The sequence below is a fragment of the Emys orbicularis genome, chromosome 8, assembly GCF_028017835.1.
Source record: "Emys orbicularis isolate rEmyOrb1 chromosome 8, rEmyOrb1.hap1, whole genome shotgun sequence".
Lineage (NCBI taxonomy): Eukaryota > Metazoa > Chordata > Testudines > Emydidae > Emys > Emys orbicularis.
In genome coordinates this window covers 30123846-30141782 of record NC_088690.1, presented here as the reverse complement: position 1 = coordinate 30141782, position 17937 = coordinate 30123846, and the positions used below count along the sequence as shown (strand labels likewise).

Genomic DNA, 17937 nt, shown 5'->3' with positions numbered 1-17937 from the left:
TGCAGCCAGCTAGCTCCAAGCTGTGCAGCAGCTGAACACTTGCAAGGGCAGCCTGCGGAGCGCTCTCCTCCAGCTCCCCCCACCCCTCCAGGAACAGGTCCTACGGCTCCCCCGCAACCCAACCTTGCAACCCAACAACCAGGTAAAGGGCTCTGCCAAAACGACCAATCAGGTGCTTCGATCCAAACAGCCAGCCAATGGGAACTCCCTTGGAACCGCACCAATGGTGGGCTGCCTATTCAGGCAGAGCCGCGTGAGCTCTACCCCGCGGGGACGGAAGTGGGTGCGGGGCCCGGCTGCTGTGCAGTGAGCGCGCGGCGGTGCCTGCTACTCGCCTCCCAGCATGGCCGGGCTGAGCAGCGGCAGCGGCGGCGGCTCCAGCCTGGGACGGTGCAGCCACGCCGTGGTGCGGGCGCTGCCCGAGTCGCTGTCCCAGCACGCGCTGCGGATAGAGAAGGGCAAGGAGGTGGACTTCGCCCGGGCCGAGCGGGAGCACCAGCTCTACGTCGGGGTGCTCAAGAACAAGCTGGGGCTGCAGGTGCTGGAGCTGCCGGCCGACGAGAGCCTGCCCGACTGTGTCTTCGTGGAGGACGTGGCTGTGGTGTGCGAGGAGACCGCCCTGATCACCCGGCCGGGGGCCCCCAGTAGGAGAAAGGAGGTACCAGCTACAGGGGGAGTGGGGGAGGGAGGCTCGCTGAGCACGGGCGGGGCTCCAGACCTTGTGCCCCACCTGGGGAGAGCGTCTTCCCCCTCACCCCCCAGTCTCCGCGCGGTCTCTGCTAAGATCTGTGTAACTTCCCGGGCGGGGGCAGAGCCCATGGTCCCCAGAATCCCAGGCTGGGTCATTTTCTGGTCGGACTTTCTCTGTGATGTTTTATTTTAACTGAATGCAGAACAGAGCCGGTGCAAATGCAAATACACGGAATTAAACCGAAGATCTCTGTGGGAAATGTTTGCAAGGAACAGCTGTTCCGGGAAGGCAGCAGTGTATACAGAGTGCGGTGCTGTAAGGCGTGGCAGGTTGGTGGCATGATGGGAGAGGAGAGTCAGAAGATGCTCAATGCACTTGCAGTCTCTCTTTCCCACAGTGAACTCCAACCTGAGTGCTTATGAAGAAGCTTTCCCATTCTTAGCACAAAAGCCACAGCTTGGGAAGAACACGACTGACTTAGTTCTCAGTCGTGCAGTGAATCACCTACAATTTGTATCAGAAAGAAAATGAATCCAGATGTATGTTCTTCTTGTCTTTGCAGTGCTGTAATGGTGACTGCAAATTGACTAGTCTGAAAAACGGATCTAGTCCTGTTTCTTTCGCAACTAGTTGTGTTTAACAAACATGTCAGGATGTCTATCATTTTGTTGCACGAAATAGATCACTGTGATGTGTTTTAAGACCTCCTGAAGCCCTTTATAGTAAATCACAGCAGTTCTTTGTAAGTTTAAGCACAATCCAGGGAGGTGATACAAAAATGTTACAAAAAAACAATTAACAACTCCAGGTATATGTGCAACACTGCACAAGGCTCAATGTGAATCTAATACATGTGTAGATGTAGTATAAATCTAAATTCACTCTTACGTTAGAGAAGCTGGATGGAAACATTGAATTTATTCCTTTTCACTAACATTTCTATTGAATGTGTGTTACTCCTTTAAAACACTGAAAGATGGTGTGCGCGGTTTTGTGGGGTTTTTTTACATATGAACAAACAAAAATGCACACCTACATAATTTAGTGTGACATATGTCCCTGTAACAGATTAATAAATCAATATATTATATTAAAGTGTTCATCTTATTAATTCAGCAGGTTGTATAAGCACTGTATTGCAGTTTTGAGTGCAGAAATTTAATATCTTTCCTGGGTGTAGCCCTTGTGATGGTGGTCAGGGCATGTGTACGCTAGCGTTAAGTACGCTTTTAAAATGTGCAGTCAGTTTAGTTTCTCAAATACATTTAAATATAAATTGACTAAAAAGCCATTGTCACAGTCAGAGAATATTTGAACTTACTGTGCAACACTTTTTTAAATAGTGTGATCTCTAGGGATTCTAGGTGTCTTGGATGCTTGGGATTCAATAATTTAAGTGGGCTTCAGTGTTTTCTTCTTCATTAAGCTGTAATACCACCCCTCCGACATCTTCATATGTGTTTATGACCATTCTAAGTCACATCTTCACTTGGAATCCTTCAACAGTGTATTAATTAAATAGTATTTCCCCCCTTTTCATATAAGAGGATATCTAATAACACTCCTCCCAGTTTCAGGTTACTGATGTACCCTATACCCAGGGCAGAAGTGGCTCATGTCAGGAAGCACCTTTGCATTCAGTTCAGACAAGCAGGGAGAAGATCAGCCAACCAGAAAACGAAATAAAAGCAGTCAGCAAAGGATGATTTGGGGAAAGTCTGAAGCAGTTAAGCAGCTAAGAGAAATCAGGCAGTTAGATAATACAATAACAACAAAGATCTGTCATGGAAGAATAATTCTCTGTTACAAATAATTAGTACTTTATCTTAGTAGAAGTGTTTTAAACAGCACGCTGTATAAATCTGCACAACATTTTTATTGCTTGCTCTTGCCATTCCACAGTAAAGATTTCATAGAATGTAGGGAAACGGTTGCAAGTTGTTGAGTTTATTATTTTTGCATCATATTTACTAGTGTGTTATGAATAGTTATCAATAAATTACTACAATGTAAACTTAGACTCGTTGTTTCTCTTTTCAGTTTTAATTTGCAGTATTTATTAACCTGCACAGTACAATCATTCATAATGGGTCTTCAGTTTTTGGTGCAAATTAGTAATAGTTCTGATATATTCAGAATAAAATGCTTTTTATAAAGCGTTAAGTGTATCTTAATGTCTCACATTTCAGGACATTCAGAACAAAGATGCCTACGGTCACCTTTACCCAGCCCTTTGTGGGCATGTGAGTTATTTGTGTCAATACATATAATTTTAACATGAATGCCTTAAACCCAATTGTGCATTCATGGTTGCACCTATGATTTCTGTATGGTAGAAACCAGTGGAAAATCTTGGGCACAGGAATGCAGACTCCGGCATTTAACAAATAGGTGCAAGTGACTCAGTTACTGAGTTACTGCTACAGGAACCTTTGCTCTGAAATTCCAGTCTTTATGTTAGTCTTAAAGGTGCCACAGGACCCTCTGTTGCTTTTTACAGATTCAGACTAACACAGCTACCCCTCTGAGTCTTTATGTTTGACACTTCAAACCTGTTCATCAAACCAGTTCCCTCTCTGCATTCAAATGCATCGTAAACTAATTTCTGTCACCTTGCCTCTAATAAGTGAGATGGGGTTAGGGAATAAAATGTACCTCCTCCCCCACCCCCAAGTTACAGAACCACCAAGTTGGGAACATGTCTTACTGTGTATTCACATCATCTTTATTGTAACACTTCTCTTCCTCATTCCAATTCCCCTCCCTTTTTGTCCCTCACTGCTCTTTCACAATACCTATTCACAGATGAGCTGTTGGGTAGGGCTGGGTCTTTACTTGTTTCTTTGAAGCTGCTAGCATACTTTTGGGCCCTCAGGAAATATTTAAAAAATAAATGATACAGAGAATTTGAAGCGTCAGTTATTGGTCATCGGGGTAACATACAGAGTATAGGGGGGATGCTAGTATTTTGGTAGTGGGCAGCACATAGCATATACAGTCTGCAATGTCCCCAATGGGGGGGGTATACGGTGGGTGAGATCAGGATACAGTCAGCAAGCAGTGAGGGTACATCACTCATACAAGAAGTACAGGCAGTCGTGGGTATATAATTAAGCAGGCCGGGTAATGGGGATGGGTGACCCTCACATGATGGGAGTTCAGTTCGGTTCGGTGGGTTCAGGGCTCAGGGGATAAAGTCCAACAGGGGAGGTTTACAGGTCTCTTTCCCCCTTGTGGGTGCACGAAGTCACGCCGGCTCACTTCCGGTATTGGCGGTGGCTGGTGATGTGCTCTGTGTAAATGTCTCGGGACCATCGAATAGTGTCTGAGACAATTAGGCGTCTCATGAGCCGCACGTAACGACGGCCCACCCCACAGGTCCTCAGCACACGTTCATTGCAGGGGTCCCAGGCACCCAGGGCCCCAACGATCAGAGCGTCGGTGTAAACCTCATAGCCCTTTGCCCGCAGGGTGTCAGCTAAGGGAGTGTATTTTTCTAGTTTGCGGGCTCGGGCTTCACGGAAGGTCGGGGTCCTGTTCTCGAAGGGGATCGTCACGTCGACGAGGATGATCTTTTTTCGATCCTCGTCCGTGACGACGATGTCCGGGCGCAGCGGGTTGTCGGTGTCGGGGATGGTGTGGTTGACGGTGATCTCTCCCAGGTGCGGGGCGATGGCCTTCGCTAGGTGGTCCTGGACGGTGTTGTGGCGCAGCTGCCAGGCTCTGGCGTGGGGCTTGCAGCTGCACAGGACGTGGGGCAAGGTCTCCATGGTGTACCCGCACTTCCTGCAGTGCTTGTCCCGGTTCCCGTGGCGGATGGCTCCATTGAGAGGGACGCAGTTCAGCCGGGCGCGGTGTATGAACCGCCAGTCGGCGAATCGGGTGAAGCTGCCTGCAGGCAGTGTGCCATTTACCTAGATTCTTTGCATTTCGTTTTCCTTTTTGAAAAAAACCTTTTTAATTCATTTTTTTAATGTCTTGTCAAACAGTGCAACTGTCTGAGAGATTGCGCAAATCTCTCATTCAAGAACATGCACATGCATGTATTTGGAGGAGTGTAAGCAGATATGTGCTTAAAAAGGTAATGACATCAAAGTAGTATGTGGGTGCAGTATGTTACTTTCAAATGCAGCTGTTTCTAAACCAGACTTCTTCAAGAGAATTTTCACGGAACCTATACCATGACCCGCTGGCATGATTATTTATGCCCATGTAGAGTCCTGGTGACTTCAGTGGAGCTCTGTGTCATGGACTCTCAACCTTTCCAAACCACTGTACCCATTTCAGGAGTCTGATTTGTCTTACATACCCCCAGGTTTCACCTCACTTAAAAACAACTTGCTTACAAAATCAGACATAAAAATACAGAAGTCTCGCAGCACACTATTACTGACAAAGTGCTTACTTTCTCATTTTTACCTTATCGTTGTAAAATAAATCAATTGGAATATAAATATTGTACTTACATTTGTGTATAGTATATAGAGCAGTATCAACAAGTCATTGTATGAAATTTTAGTTTGTACTGATTTCACTAGTGCTTTTTATGTAGCCTGTTGTAAAATTAGGCAAATATCTAGATGAGTTGATGTACCCCTGGAAGTCCTCTGCGTACCCCCAGAGCTATGCATACCCTGAGTTGAAAACCACTCCTCTATGTGAACGTAAGGGGCCATGCTAAGCTTAGAATAGAGGTGTCATCTTTCCCTAAGGTATAGAATTGCCAACACTATGTTATGAGTTGTAATAAATGGACAGATTGTCTGGATCCAGGTCTGTGCTCAGAAGGAGCCCAGAAGCTTGTAATGTAAAGATTCAGCAAGGGGGCCAATGCAAAATGTGGCAGCAGCTTGTGGGAGACAGGCAGGAGGTAGAAGGCTCCTGCTACACAACTGATTGCTACTGATGGCACTGGCAGGAGGTGGGGCTCACTCAGCTCAAGAGAAGGCTGTAGGCAGATCTGGGGCAAGAAATGAGCGTGTCTGGCCCACCCTTGGGTCCCATCTTGTGCTGATGCAGAGGGATCTGAGAGGGATAGGATGTAGCAGTATAACTAAATGGGGGTATTTATGGATTTTTATTTTTTTTTCCCTACAGTTGATGTGGTCCATAGAGCAAGGACTAAGGAGCAGGTATGGAGTCAGCTGTAAAATGAGAAGAGGGGAGTTTTTTGTTTGTTTGTTTGTTTGTTTGTTTTCTTTTAAGAAAGTTGTTTTCCAGACACTAATTGGGCTGGGACTTTAAAGGCGGGTGGATGAGCTGGACAGCCTGAGGCTGAGGAGGCAGTGAAAGAGGCTAATGTGGAGGGGATCTGGGAAAGAAGACAGGGTGGTCTGTATTGGGAGGAAATGTTTATGTGGGGAGCTGGAGCAAAATTTTGGCAGATCTGGGCCCTTGATACCTTTTTTTCTGCTCCTGGTAATAAAAGCAGTGAACTAACAGGGTGAAATTAATTATATGTTGGCTATTACAAATGCCAGCCAGGTGATAAAATGTTTAACTTTCCCATTAACCAAAAACCACAAGATGGCGTAACCCCAACTGGGACAAGCATGCACAAAAATTAAAAAGGACTATTCTGGAGGGGCTGCATATGGTAACAAATTATCCTTGAGTTAGCTAAATTGTCTGCTTTGTAGTAATATAAAACCCAGCTGTATTTATGTAATGTTTCCTTGTTGAATCCATGCTCAATCACAGCACCATTAAATTTCACTGTATTTGGAAAGGTACAGTCAAACTCATCAGTATTTGTGTATGTGCAATACATACTTGTTCAAGCTGATTTTGAAAGCTCTAAATTAAACAATAAAACACTAAATAGAAAGGAGTCCATACCCGATCCCATTCATAACATAACCACATTTACAGAGACATTTTCTCTAATGGAGTATTGTATGTAGGAGAGACACAGGAAGGGATGAAGCTCAGGTATATTTATACTGAAAACATTATTATTCATCATGTCTACTGTGTCTAAAATCAGTTTTGACTATTCTAATGCAGGTTGACACAGTTAATTCCTAAGAAACCAGATCTCAAATAAATCATGAATATGTTAAGATCTACTTTGCAACACTTCAGCAGGTACAGATTGACTTACGTTCATCAAGTGAATGGTCCATAGGTGCTTATAAATAAAAAACAAGAAAAGGAAAACCCCATATTCTACACTTATTTGCTCTAATGACTGGAACATCCACTGTGAATTACTTAATTTTGTGTATTTGAAAAATAACTGAACAAATGTAAAAACAATCCAGGGTATTGCATCATAAACTATATATTGTTTGTCTTACTGTGTAGTTCTTAATTACTTCATACTGGGAATGAGACCTCACAGCAGCACTCTTTTATGAAATCTGTGTTGAGGAGTGAGGTGAGACCACCGTTTCTCTGTTTATTGTCACCATTTCTTAGGGTATGTCTATACTATCCGCCAGATCGGCAGGCAGTGATCGATCCAGCGGGGTCAATTTATTGCGTCTAGTCTAGACATGATAAATCGACCCCAGAGTGCTCTCCCATTGACTCCTGTACTTTTCCGCCGCAAGAGGCGCAGGCAGAGTCGACGGGGGCAGCAGTTGACTCACCACAGTGAAGACACCGCGGTGAGTAGATCTAAGTACGTTGACTTCAGCTACGCTATTCACGTAGGTGAAGTTGCATAACTTAGATCGATTTCCCCCCCCCCCCCCCATTCTACCTCCAGGGTAGACCAGGCCTTATTTATTTCAATCTTTTTCTGGTACTTCACAATGTCAGTATCACAGGGCTAGCTGCACCTCTATCTGTCTCTTCCTGATCTCTCTGAGTGCATTCCTTCAGGGGTCAGGCTGCCTTTACCTTTCTTTGGGTGGAATTTAGCAATTCTCCCACTGTTAGACTATGCCCTGGGATGCAGTACCATGTGTATAGTCTCTGGGCTTGCTCATCGGATCCAACTAGGTTTGGCACCTGCGGTTCTTTCCTGTGGCAGTGTGTGACCAGTGGCATTTGTATTGACCACACAGCCTTCTTAAAAGCAAAGCATTGTTTATTTTACCAATAGGAACAAAGCGTTTAGAGAAAAACGGTTTTAAAACAACAGTAAATCTGCATGCATGTCTAGCTTACCTAAAGACCTTCCATTCTGTAATGGTGGCCTGGGCAGGACTAGCTTCTCCAGATACCCCAGCAGATGCGTGTTAGTCTGGTTTTTCCAAACAGCTCCTCAGCAGCTACTCCCCCTCCCCCCAAGAGAGAAGTGAGCTTTTAATGCAGCCAGAGTTGCTTGGTTCTTGTCAGCTCACGTGCTTTGGCCTTTCTGGGCAAAGCCAGTCTGGTAGGCTTAACAGGAGGTTGAGCCACACTCCTCAGAGCCAGTGGCTCTGCCCCATGCCCTGTAACATCACCCTTAAGTGTTTGCAGAAGGCCGAAGGATGTCTTATCTCGAGTTACCCTTCATCCCTTCCTGCTTGTTTTTCCTTGCTATTAAAATAAACCAACATAAATAAACATAAATAAACCAACATATTCATATAATAAGCATCCCTATAAACAGGTCAGTATACAATAGTAATAATTTATTACAGAGCAGCTCCATGTCTATCATAGCTAGGTTCAGCATGTTGTTTAAAACAATATTTAAAGCAGTATAATTTTAAAATTGCAGTATAATCCATTCACTTTTATTAGACTCTTCATAATAGGAAAACTAGACCTCCATACCCCAACCTCTACTTTAACTGAAAAGTCTTTCTTGTCCCCATAAAAAGACCGATTAGAGCATAGGCATATTTATTTGGAAACTTTGTTTACTGATCAGTCTCATAAATAAGATATGGGATAAAATTTTCAAGAATGCTTAAGTGATTTAGGGCTTGTATTCATTGCAAAGTTAACTTGAGTGCTGCCTCTAACTCAAACTCTATACACACATCCAGTCCCTTGAGCTTTCCTTAGCATTGAATGGAGCAATACTTTCTGTTAGCATTGCATGTTGGGGTGGAGTCTGTTTTCAATGGCCATAAGGCAACTCATTGGGGTGAAAGCCAAACCTTCCCCTGGCCTTCAGGAAAAAGGTGAAGGTCTTTGCAGGTGTGTGTGTGTGTGTGTGTGTATATATATATATATATATATGTATATATATGTATATGTGTGTGTGTGTGTGTGTGTGTATATATATGTATATATATGTATATGTGTGTGTGTGTGTGTGTGTGTATATATATATATATATATATGTATATATATGTATATGTGTGTGTGTGTATATATATATATGTATATGTATATGTGTGTGTGTGTATATATATATATGTATATGTATATGTGTGTGTGTGTATATATGTATATGTATGTGTGTGTGTGTGTATATATATAAATTTTTCAAGGTAATACTTTATTTTTAGAGGTTTTTAAAAATTGATTCAATTATAACGACAGCAAAAAGAAAGTGCCGGGGAGTATGGCAAAAAGATGGATATTGCCATTACTGCAACTTTTAAGTTCAGTGGGGCTGCTTAAAGTGAAAGACAGGGCAGACTTTCTCCCAAAGGAAGGTGGGATGGAGGGCAGTGAAAGAGCAGAGTGAACACATGGTGGAGTTAGTCACCTGTCATGTTAGTTCCACATTTTTTATTTATTTCACTCAGTCTTGCAATTCTGACTTCCTTTGATTAACACTTCCCAGAGTGGGGTAGTGCTGGCAGTATTAAGCTTGGAAGTTAACTAATATGATTACTGCCCACTTCCATTTTATTTTTAAATGCTGTTTTAATTTTCCATTCACCAGTCCAAATCAGGAAATTACACTGGTGTGAGGAGAGAATGGGGAACCAAATGTGTTCATTCATAAGGACAGCTGTAGTTATATGCATTCAACTGAAGTAAATTACAATAGCACTGTATGTACCAGTCAAATCCATAGAATAAAATCCAGTAACAGAATGACCTCTCAGGCTTTGCAGATATAATTGGTTATTCTATTAAAACCATTGAGATGACCAAACACTTTTAGATACTTTGATTGATGGCTTAATGTTCTAGACAGAAACCAGTTTCTGAGAATGTACCATTTTGGGGAATATACCATTTTTGCTCAAAGCTTTTGCAAACCAGGAAGAATAGAGGCTAAATCAGTTTGTCAGAAAATGGATAAATTCCAGAATTAATTTAGCACACTAGAAAAATAATCAAGTAAATCACAGGTTTAATAGCTTAATGGAAAAATTTGATATCAAGGAATTAAGTTTATTGTCCGCCTCAGAATTTTTTTATCAGATCCATATGTCTTGGGGAATTATGGAGTTATTCAACAAGTAAAAACTTCTAAATGCAAACCTTAGTTAATTTCCTGATGCAGATAAGTTGATTTGTCTGTCTTTGAGGCCACATGCAAACATTGATACATGCAATGTTCGAGTCATGGTGATTGAAATAATGCTGTGGTCACTGAATTATTAGCAGTTCAAAAACCTTTCTTTATACCGGTGTGTTCTGACTCAGTTAGCCCTCTAGGGCAGTCTCTTCAGGTCACATTCTAAACACTTTGGGGTCTGTTCTGAAGAAGTTTGATCCATGTGTCTCTCTCACTGCCTAAGTTGTTGTTGTTGTTGTTGTGTGTGACTGGGATAGTGCAAAGCAGCACTACCACCATCCTTTAACCTTGCATATCTGGCAGATGGCAATCCAAGTGCTCAGCAACAGTGCCCATAGTCCGCAGACCTCCTCTTGCCTCTGCTGCATGGAAAGGGAGAAGGGTTGCTGCAGAGGAGAGTGATGCAGGGAACCTCTTCCATAATGGAAAGTCCCTTGTGCTTCCTCGCTTGGTGGTTTAAAGGCGGAATTGTCTCGCAAGCAGGAGGGAACCTGTAACCCCTGTCTCAGCAGTCCAGAAGGGAATGAAAGGGGGGGCTGCCTTCCAGTAGCCAGAGGTCGTATGGGAGAGTGGATTACCACCAACCCCCACAATGGGTGAGAAACCTGATGGGACCGGCAGTGATTGGGACAGCCCCAGTAGAAACTGAGAGGAGAGCACGGATTATGGGACTTCACGGAGGGCCCCCTCTTCCTCCAGAGGCTTCATCCACCCATTGGTCAGCTGGAGGAGGCGGGGAACCAATTGGTCCCTCGCTCTCCCCTTTCATTAATTTAAATCCTAGACGTGCTCAGCTTATGGGACGAGTTCTATTCTTCCATGAGATCAAGAAATAAATGGAAACTTTCTTTAAAAAACATGGACACAGTTTTAACCTTCCTGTATTCAATAACAGAACTGCAATCTCCTAACAAATGGGATGAAAGTCCAGTGGGAAGGCTAGTTGCTTAGTTGGAAGTTACATAAAGCAGTGCAAATGTGTCAACCAGAATACTTCACACTTATTCAGTGCCTTTCACCTCAAAGTGCTTCATAGACTGGTCACGGAGCACCATTGAAGGGCAGCCACCTTAGGCATGCAGATTGCAACCAGTGCTTTGTGCATCACATCATATAATGTGACCAAGGGGCAAGGAGGTGAATTTTTGCCAAGCCCATTACGTCCAGCTTCTGTTACTACAGAAAATGCTCTGGATTCTTCAGTGCTCATGAACAGCAGACAAGACACATGATCTTTTTAAAAAGATCTTGTTTGGCAAAAGTCTCCTCTCCCATATAGTAAATTGCACAGAACCCAGTTTATCTAATTCAAAAGAACGAAAGTGGAATTAACCTATAGTGCTACAAGTTTTAGAGCTTAGAAGTATAAACCATGAGGCTTTACCCTTTGTCAGGGTAGAACAGTCCCAAATTCAAGTTTCTCCTTTCCGGTCAAGAGTACACTGTGAAATCAATCAGATGATGCTTCTGAGGAGGTGGAAGGTTGTGCCACAATCAGAGGCATACAAGGAGAAAAATAAACACACACGTGACTGTGTGCTACTGTAAAAGTTTGAGATAAACTGTACAGTGGTCAGCAATACCACTGGCATCCTTAGCGCTCTCGTGGACCTTGGTAATTCTGCTAGATTGTGTGGTGGCTGGGGAAAAAAGTGAAAAAACTAGAGAAACGCTACCAAGTGACAAAACAGCTCCACTCCAAAAGAATGATGGACAGTGATGATTTTCCTAAGCATAGCCAACACTTCCCTTAGCTATGCTAGCTCCCTCCCTAAAGTTAATTAGGATAAGTGATTTTTTTTTTTTTTAAACAATGTCATGCTGGTGCCAACAGAACCTCCATTTGCTGACTGATCACTTTAGCAGAATCTAGCAGCGCAGTGGCAACGATCATCCTGCATGTCCCAAAAGGATGGTGATGAAACTGAGAGGGGCAAAAGAGAGAGAAAATTTCTAACAGTTTAATTCAGATTGTCACAGTGGTTTAGAGGACTAGTTCTGTGAATCTTGTAAACTCCCACTCATCCTCTGCTTTACCTCCTTGTACCAAGGCCCTTGGTGTTATCTGTGCGCTTTAGCGTCCTGTCTTGACACCTGCCCACTTTTTGCTGGCCTATAAATTGGTTGATGCTTAAAATGACAGTTGGGTAAACTCAGTCAATTTAAAGCATTACATATTGACAAAAAATTAGGAACAGGCCCTTCTGCTCCTTATCATGTCTCTTAAATATTTTCCCTCATTTCTGTCTTAGAAACTTGTCCAGATGAGTCTTAAGTGCGTTGATGTTTCTGATGTATTTGCTATCTTGTAATGCAATGAAAACAAATGCACAGTCTCTTCAGAGTCCCCAACTTTTCATTGGCTTAAAGTCTTTTTTTTTTTTTTTAAACTGAAGTTAGGTTGGAAGGCATGGATCTTCAGCCCTAGCCAGACAATATTCTTTCTTGGGTTTTGCCCAGGTTTCTGCAGAGAGACTGTAATGATAGTGTTGAATGAGGAACAGACTGGTTTCAAGGTACACCCTTTATTATGAACCCAAACTACTTAGAGAAATGAGGTAATAAACTTCCTACTCTGTGCAGCTGCAGCCTCTCACTGCCCTGTTCTGGGCTTCTTTGTTTCTGCTCCAGCAGGAAATGTATCCCATGAGGCCAAAGACTGCATCTGGAATGTACAGGCAGTTTAACCATCTTTTCACTTCCTGGAGGACTTATGCTGTAGCTTAGTTGCCCTTTTTTACATCCCTTTTAAAAAAATGTTCTGACTTAACTAAAACACTATCAAGATATTACAATTACCATAACTAACGTAACTTTTTAGGTTGCCTCAATACAAGCAAATACTTCTCGAGCAGTCTCTTAGGGCATTTGAGCAATCTTCATGATATGCTTCATTACAAACCCTCTTTAATCAAATTCTTCTCTGTAACAAGATGTTCAGTCTCAAGACTTGTCTACACGACGTGGCAAAGCATGCCACAGGGTAAAGCGCATTCTAACGTGTTGTGCTCTAACTGCCCTGCGTAGACCCTGCTGGTATGCTCTAAAAGATACACAGTTCATGTTAACGTAGTCCTGTTTGAAGCAGGACTATTTCAATGCAAACTAGGTATCTTTTAGAGCATGCTAGCAGGGTTTACACAGGACATTTAGAGCATAACACATTAGAATGCGCTTTACAAATCACACCGCTATAGTGAGCTTGCTGATGCCATATAGACAAGCCCACAGGGTGAACTTGTGAATTGTTTTCCAGTTGTATGTCTGCTCTCACTTCATTTGTCTGGCCAAGTTATCCCCCTCCTTTTTTATCTACAAATACTAAGGGGTGAACCCAATCTGTTGGTTCTTCTAGTCTCTAAATACCAGTTGCTGTCACGTTTTGCAGCTTAAGGCTTGTGGAACTTTTCATGTAGCATGTACCACGGGTTCTGCATCTCCTCTTAACTGTATCTTGTACATTACTGGGAGACACCCACTCTTTGTGAATTTGTGAATACATCTTCATATGATGCTATTGATACACTTTTCTACCCCGATATAACGCGACCCGATATAACACGAATTCGGATATAATACGGTAAAGCAGTACTCGGGGGGGGGGGGGCGGAGGGGAAGGGGCTGCGCACTCCAGTGGATCAAAGCAAGTTCGATATAACGCGGTTTCACCTATAACGCGGTAAGATTTTTTGGCTCCCGAAGACAGCGTTATATCGAGGTAGAGGTGTATTTACATATCTGGATTTGTGTTGGCTTTCTATCCTTCTGTGGTAGATATCCTCTTAACAAGACCAAGCACCTCACATATGGGCAGACCCAAGGCTGGTTGTTGGCCTCCGTACCACCAGAAACTCTTGTTATATCATTTTTCCTTTGTATTTAAGCATTAGCATGCACTTGCCCTGCACTGGAATTGTTCCTTTTATAGTCTTTCACAGACACTATTGACTCTTCCACTTACATCTCTCTCTTTTAGTTTCTGTTATTACATTTACTTGTGCTCCAATGTCTATTTTGGATGTGACGTAAGTGCCATTTGTGCAGTTTAATTAGCCAATCTTTCTTGCCTTCTCTGCACATTTTAGCATAATGGTTGGGCTTATTACAGTTCCTACATATTTGACTGAATGTTAGGCATTTCCTATACGCATTGTGGTTGCCACATTGTTGGCATTGTTTTCTGTTTTCCGTATTTTTGTCCTTGGCCAGTTTAATTTCTGTGAACATTTCCCTTGCTGGGTTAGCTGTCTTACTATCTGTCATGCTCTGTGCTTTCTCTGGGCTTTTTATTTGTGTTTCTGTTTGTTCTGCTGCTTAGCGTATACATTTTGTCCTTTCTAGTATCAGATCCATCTCCCCTTAGGGTATGTCTACACTACGGGATTAATCCAAATTTATATAATTCGAATTTGGGAAACAGATTGTATAAAGTCGAATGTATGTGGCCACACTAAGCACATTAATTCGGCGGTGTGCGTCCATGTACCGGGGCTAGCGTCGATTTCTGGAGCGTTGCACTGTGGGTAGCTATCCCATAGCTATCCCATAGTTCCCGCAGTCTCCCCCGCCCATTGGAATTCTGGGTTGAGATCCCAGTGCCTGATGGGACAAAAAACATTGTCGCAGGTGGTTCTGGGTACAGCCTCACCCCTCTCTCCCTCCCTCCCTCCCTGCATGAAAGCAACGGACAGCAGACAACCATTTCGCGCCTTTTTTCCTGGGTAAACACTGCAGACTCCATACCACGGCAAGCATGGAGCCCGCTCAGCTCCAGACAGCAGTCATGAACATTGTAAACACCTCGCGCGTTCTCGTGGAGTTTATGCTGAGCCAGGACCAGAAAAACGAGGCGAGGAGGCGGCAGCGGCGGCAGCGCAGCGACAAGCGTGATGAGGACATGGACGTGGACATGGACACGGACACAGAATTCTCTCAAACCGTGGGCTTTGGAGATCATGTTGTTAATGGGGCAGGTTCTATCCATGGAACGCCGATTCTGGGCAAGGGAAACAAGCACAGACTGGTGGGACCGCATAGTGTTGCAGGTGTGGGATGATTCCCAGTGGCTGCAGAACTTTCGCATGCGTAAGGGCACTTTCATGGAACTTTGTGACTTGCTGTCCCCTGCTCTGAAACGCCAGAATACCAAGATGAGAGCAGCCCTCACAGTTGAGAAGCGAGTGGCGATAGCCCTGTGGAAGCTTGCAATGCCAGACAGCTACCGGTCAGTCGGGAATCAATTTGGAGTGGGCAAATCTACTGTGGGGGCTGCTGTGATGCAAGTAGCCAAAGCAATCACTGAGGTGCTGCTACGAAAGGTAGTGACTCTGGGAAATGTGCAGGTCATAGTGGATGGCTTTGCTGCAATGGGATTCTCTAACTGTGGTGGGGCGATAGATGGAACCCATATCCCTATCTTGGCACCGGAGCACCAGGGTACCCAGTACATAAACCACAAGGGGTACTTTTCAATGGTGCTGCAAGCACTTGTGGATCACAAGGGACGTTTCACCAACATCAATGTGGGCTGGACGGGAAGGGTTCATGACGCTCGCGTCTTCAGGAACACTACTCTGTTTAAAGGGCTGCAGCAAGGGACTTACTTCCCAGACCAGAAAATAACCGTTGGGGATGTTGAAATGCCAATAGTTATTCTTGGGGACCCAGCCTATCCCTTAATGCCATGGCTCATGAAGCCATACACAGGCAGCCTGGACAGGAGTCAGGAGCTGTTCAACTACAGGCTGAGCAAGTGCAGAATGGTGGTAGAATGTGCATTTGGCCGTTTAAAAGGTCGCTGGCGATCGCTACTGACTCGCTCAGACCTCAGCCAAACCAATCTCCCCATTGTTATTTCTGCTTGCTGTGTGCTCCACAATCTCTGTGAAAGTAAGGGGGAGACCTTTATGGCAGGGTGGGAGGCTGAGGCAAATCGCCTGGCTGCTGATTACGCGTAGCCAGACACCAGGGCGATTAGAAGAGCACACCAGGAAGCGCTGTGCATCAGAGAAGCTTTGAAAACCAGTTTCATGACTGGCCAAGCTACAGTGTGAAATTTGTTTTTCTCCTTCATGAAAACCCGCCCCCTTTATTGACTCATTCTCTGTAAGGAACCCACCCTCCCCCTTCCCCCAGCTTGCTTTCAAACCAAATAAAGTCACTATTGTTTAAAAATCATTTATTCTTTATTCATAGATTATAAAAAGAAGGAGGGAACCCGGGTGGGGTTTGGGAGGAGGGAAGGAAAAGGCCACTAAAAAAAGGTTAAAAAAATGACAGCCTTTTGCTTGGGCTGTCCACTGGGGTGGAATGGGAAGGTGTACGGAGCCTCCCCCCCGCGTTCTTACACGTCTGGGTGAGGAGGCTATGGAACATGGTGAGGGGGGAGGGGGGTTATACAGGGGCTGTAGCGGCACTCTGTTATCCTGCTGCCGTTCCTGAAGCTCCACCAGACGCCGGAGCGTGTCTGTTTGCTCACGCAGCAGCCCCAGCGTTGCATCCTGCCTCCTCTGATCTTCCTGCCGCCACCTCTCGTCTCGAGCGTCCCTCCTGTCCTCACGTTGGTCCCTCCTGTCCTCACGTTCACTGGCTTCTTTCCTATACTTTGAAACCGTGTCCTTCCACTCATTCAGATGAGCTCTGTCACTGCGGGTGGATTCCATGATTTCTGCGAACATGTCGTCTCGCGTCTTCTTTTTCCGACGCCTTATCTGTGATAGCCTTCGGGACGGAGGAGGGAGGCTTGAAGAATTTGCAGCTGCTGGAGGGAGGGGAAAAAAGGAGAGAATTTTTTTAAAAGATACATTTTGCAGAACAATGCTTATACTCTTTCATGGTGACCAACACTATTCACATTACATAGCACATGTGATTTCTGTGCAAGGTCGCATTTTGCCTCTTAATATTGAGTGCCTGTGGCTTTGCTGCTAGAGTTCACAGACGCAGGTCCGGGCAACAGAATTCGGCTTGCATGCAGCCATGGTAAGCCATTGTCTTTCGGCTTCTGCGCCCTCCTTTCCCACATACCAAGCAAAGCCCGTTGAGTGCTGCGGTTTTCCTGTTAACCTTCAGCAGCAGAAAACAAACTACCCCCCCCCCCCATCCAATTCTCTGGATGATCGCTTTATCCCTCCCCCCACCGCGTGGCTGGTATCAGGGAAGATCCCTGCTAGCCAAACGTGAAAAGCTCTGGGCCAATCTCCTCCCCCCCCCCCCCCCGCGCTCGGCTAACTGCAGGGAAGGATTTCTTTTCAGCCACAGGCAAACAGCCCAGTAGGAACGGCCACCTCTGTCCCCTTAATTAAATTCCCGTATTTCAACCAGGTTACCATGAGCGATATCACTCTCCTGAGGATTACACAGCAAGATAAAGAACGGATGTTGCTTGAATGCCAGCAAACACCGGGACCATACGCTGCCAGGCTTTGTCATGCAATGATACCAGATTACTTGCTGCAAGCATGGCGCGGTCAAGTGTCCTACCATGGAGGATGGAATAAGGCTGCACTGCCCAGAAACCTTGTGGCAAGGCTTTTGGAGTACCTCCAGGAGAGCTTCATGGAGATGTCCCTGGAGGATTTCCGCTCCATCCCCAGACACGTTAACAGACTTTTCCAGTAGCTGTACTGGCTGCGAATGCATCCCAAGTCCTCAGGGCAAAGTAATCATTAAAAACCCTTGCTTTTAAAACAAGGTTTATATTTTAAAAGGTAAACTCACCTGAGGTCCCTTCCATGGGGTCGTGGTCTTGGATACTGGCTTGGGAGGGTTGGGAGGGTACTTCAGTCAGGCTGAGAAAAAGATCCTGGCTGTTGGGGAGAACGGAGTGCTGGGTGCTCTCTGCAAGCTCGTTATCGTCCTCCTCCTCCTCCTCCTCTTCCCCGTC

The 17937-nt window shown here is 44.6% G+C and overlaps 1 protein-coding gene across 1 annotated transcript in view; it reads left to right on the top strand.

Annotated features, from left to right (window-relative positions):
* Positions 1-343: 343 nt before the first annotated feature.
* DDAH1 (dimethylarginine dimethylaminohydrolase 1) overlaps positions 344-17937 on the top strand; it is an 89830-nt gene continuing 72236 nt past the window's right edge. Inside the window, exon 1 of the mRNA XM_065409823.1 lies at positions 344-658. Coding sequence (XP_065265895.1) covers positions 344-658 — 315 coding nt within the window. The remainder of the gene's footprint in view (positions 659-17937) is intronic.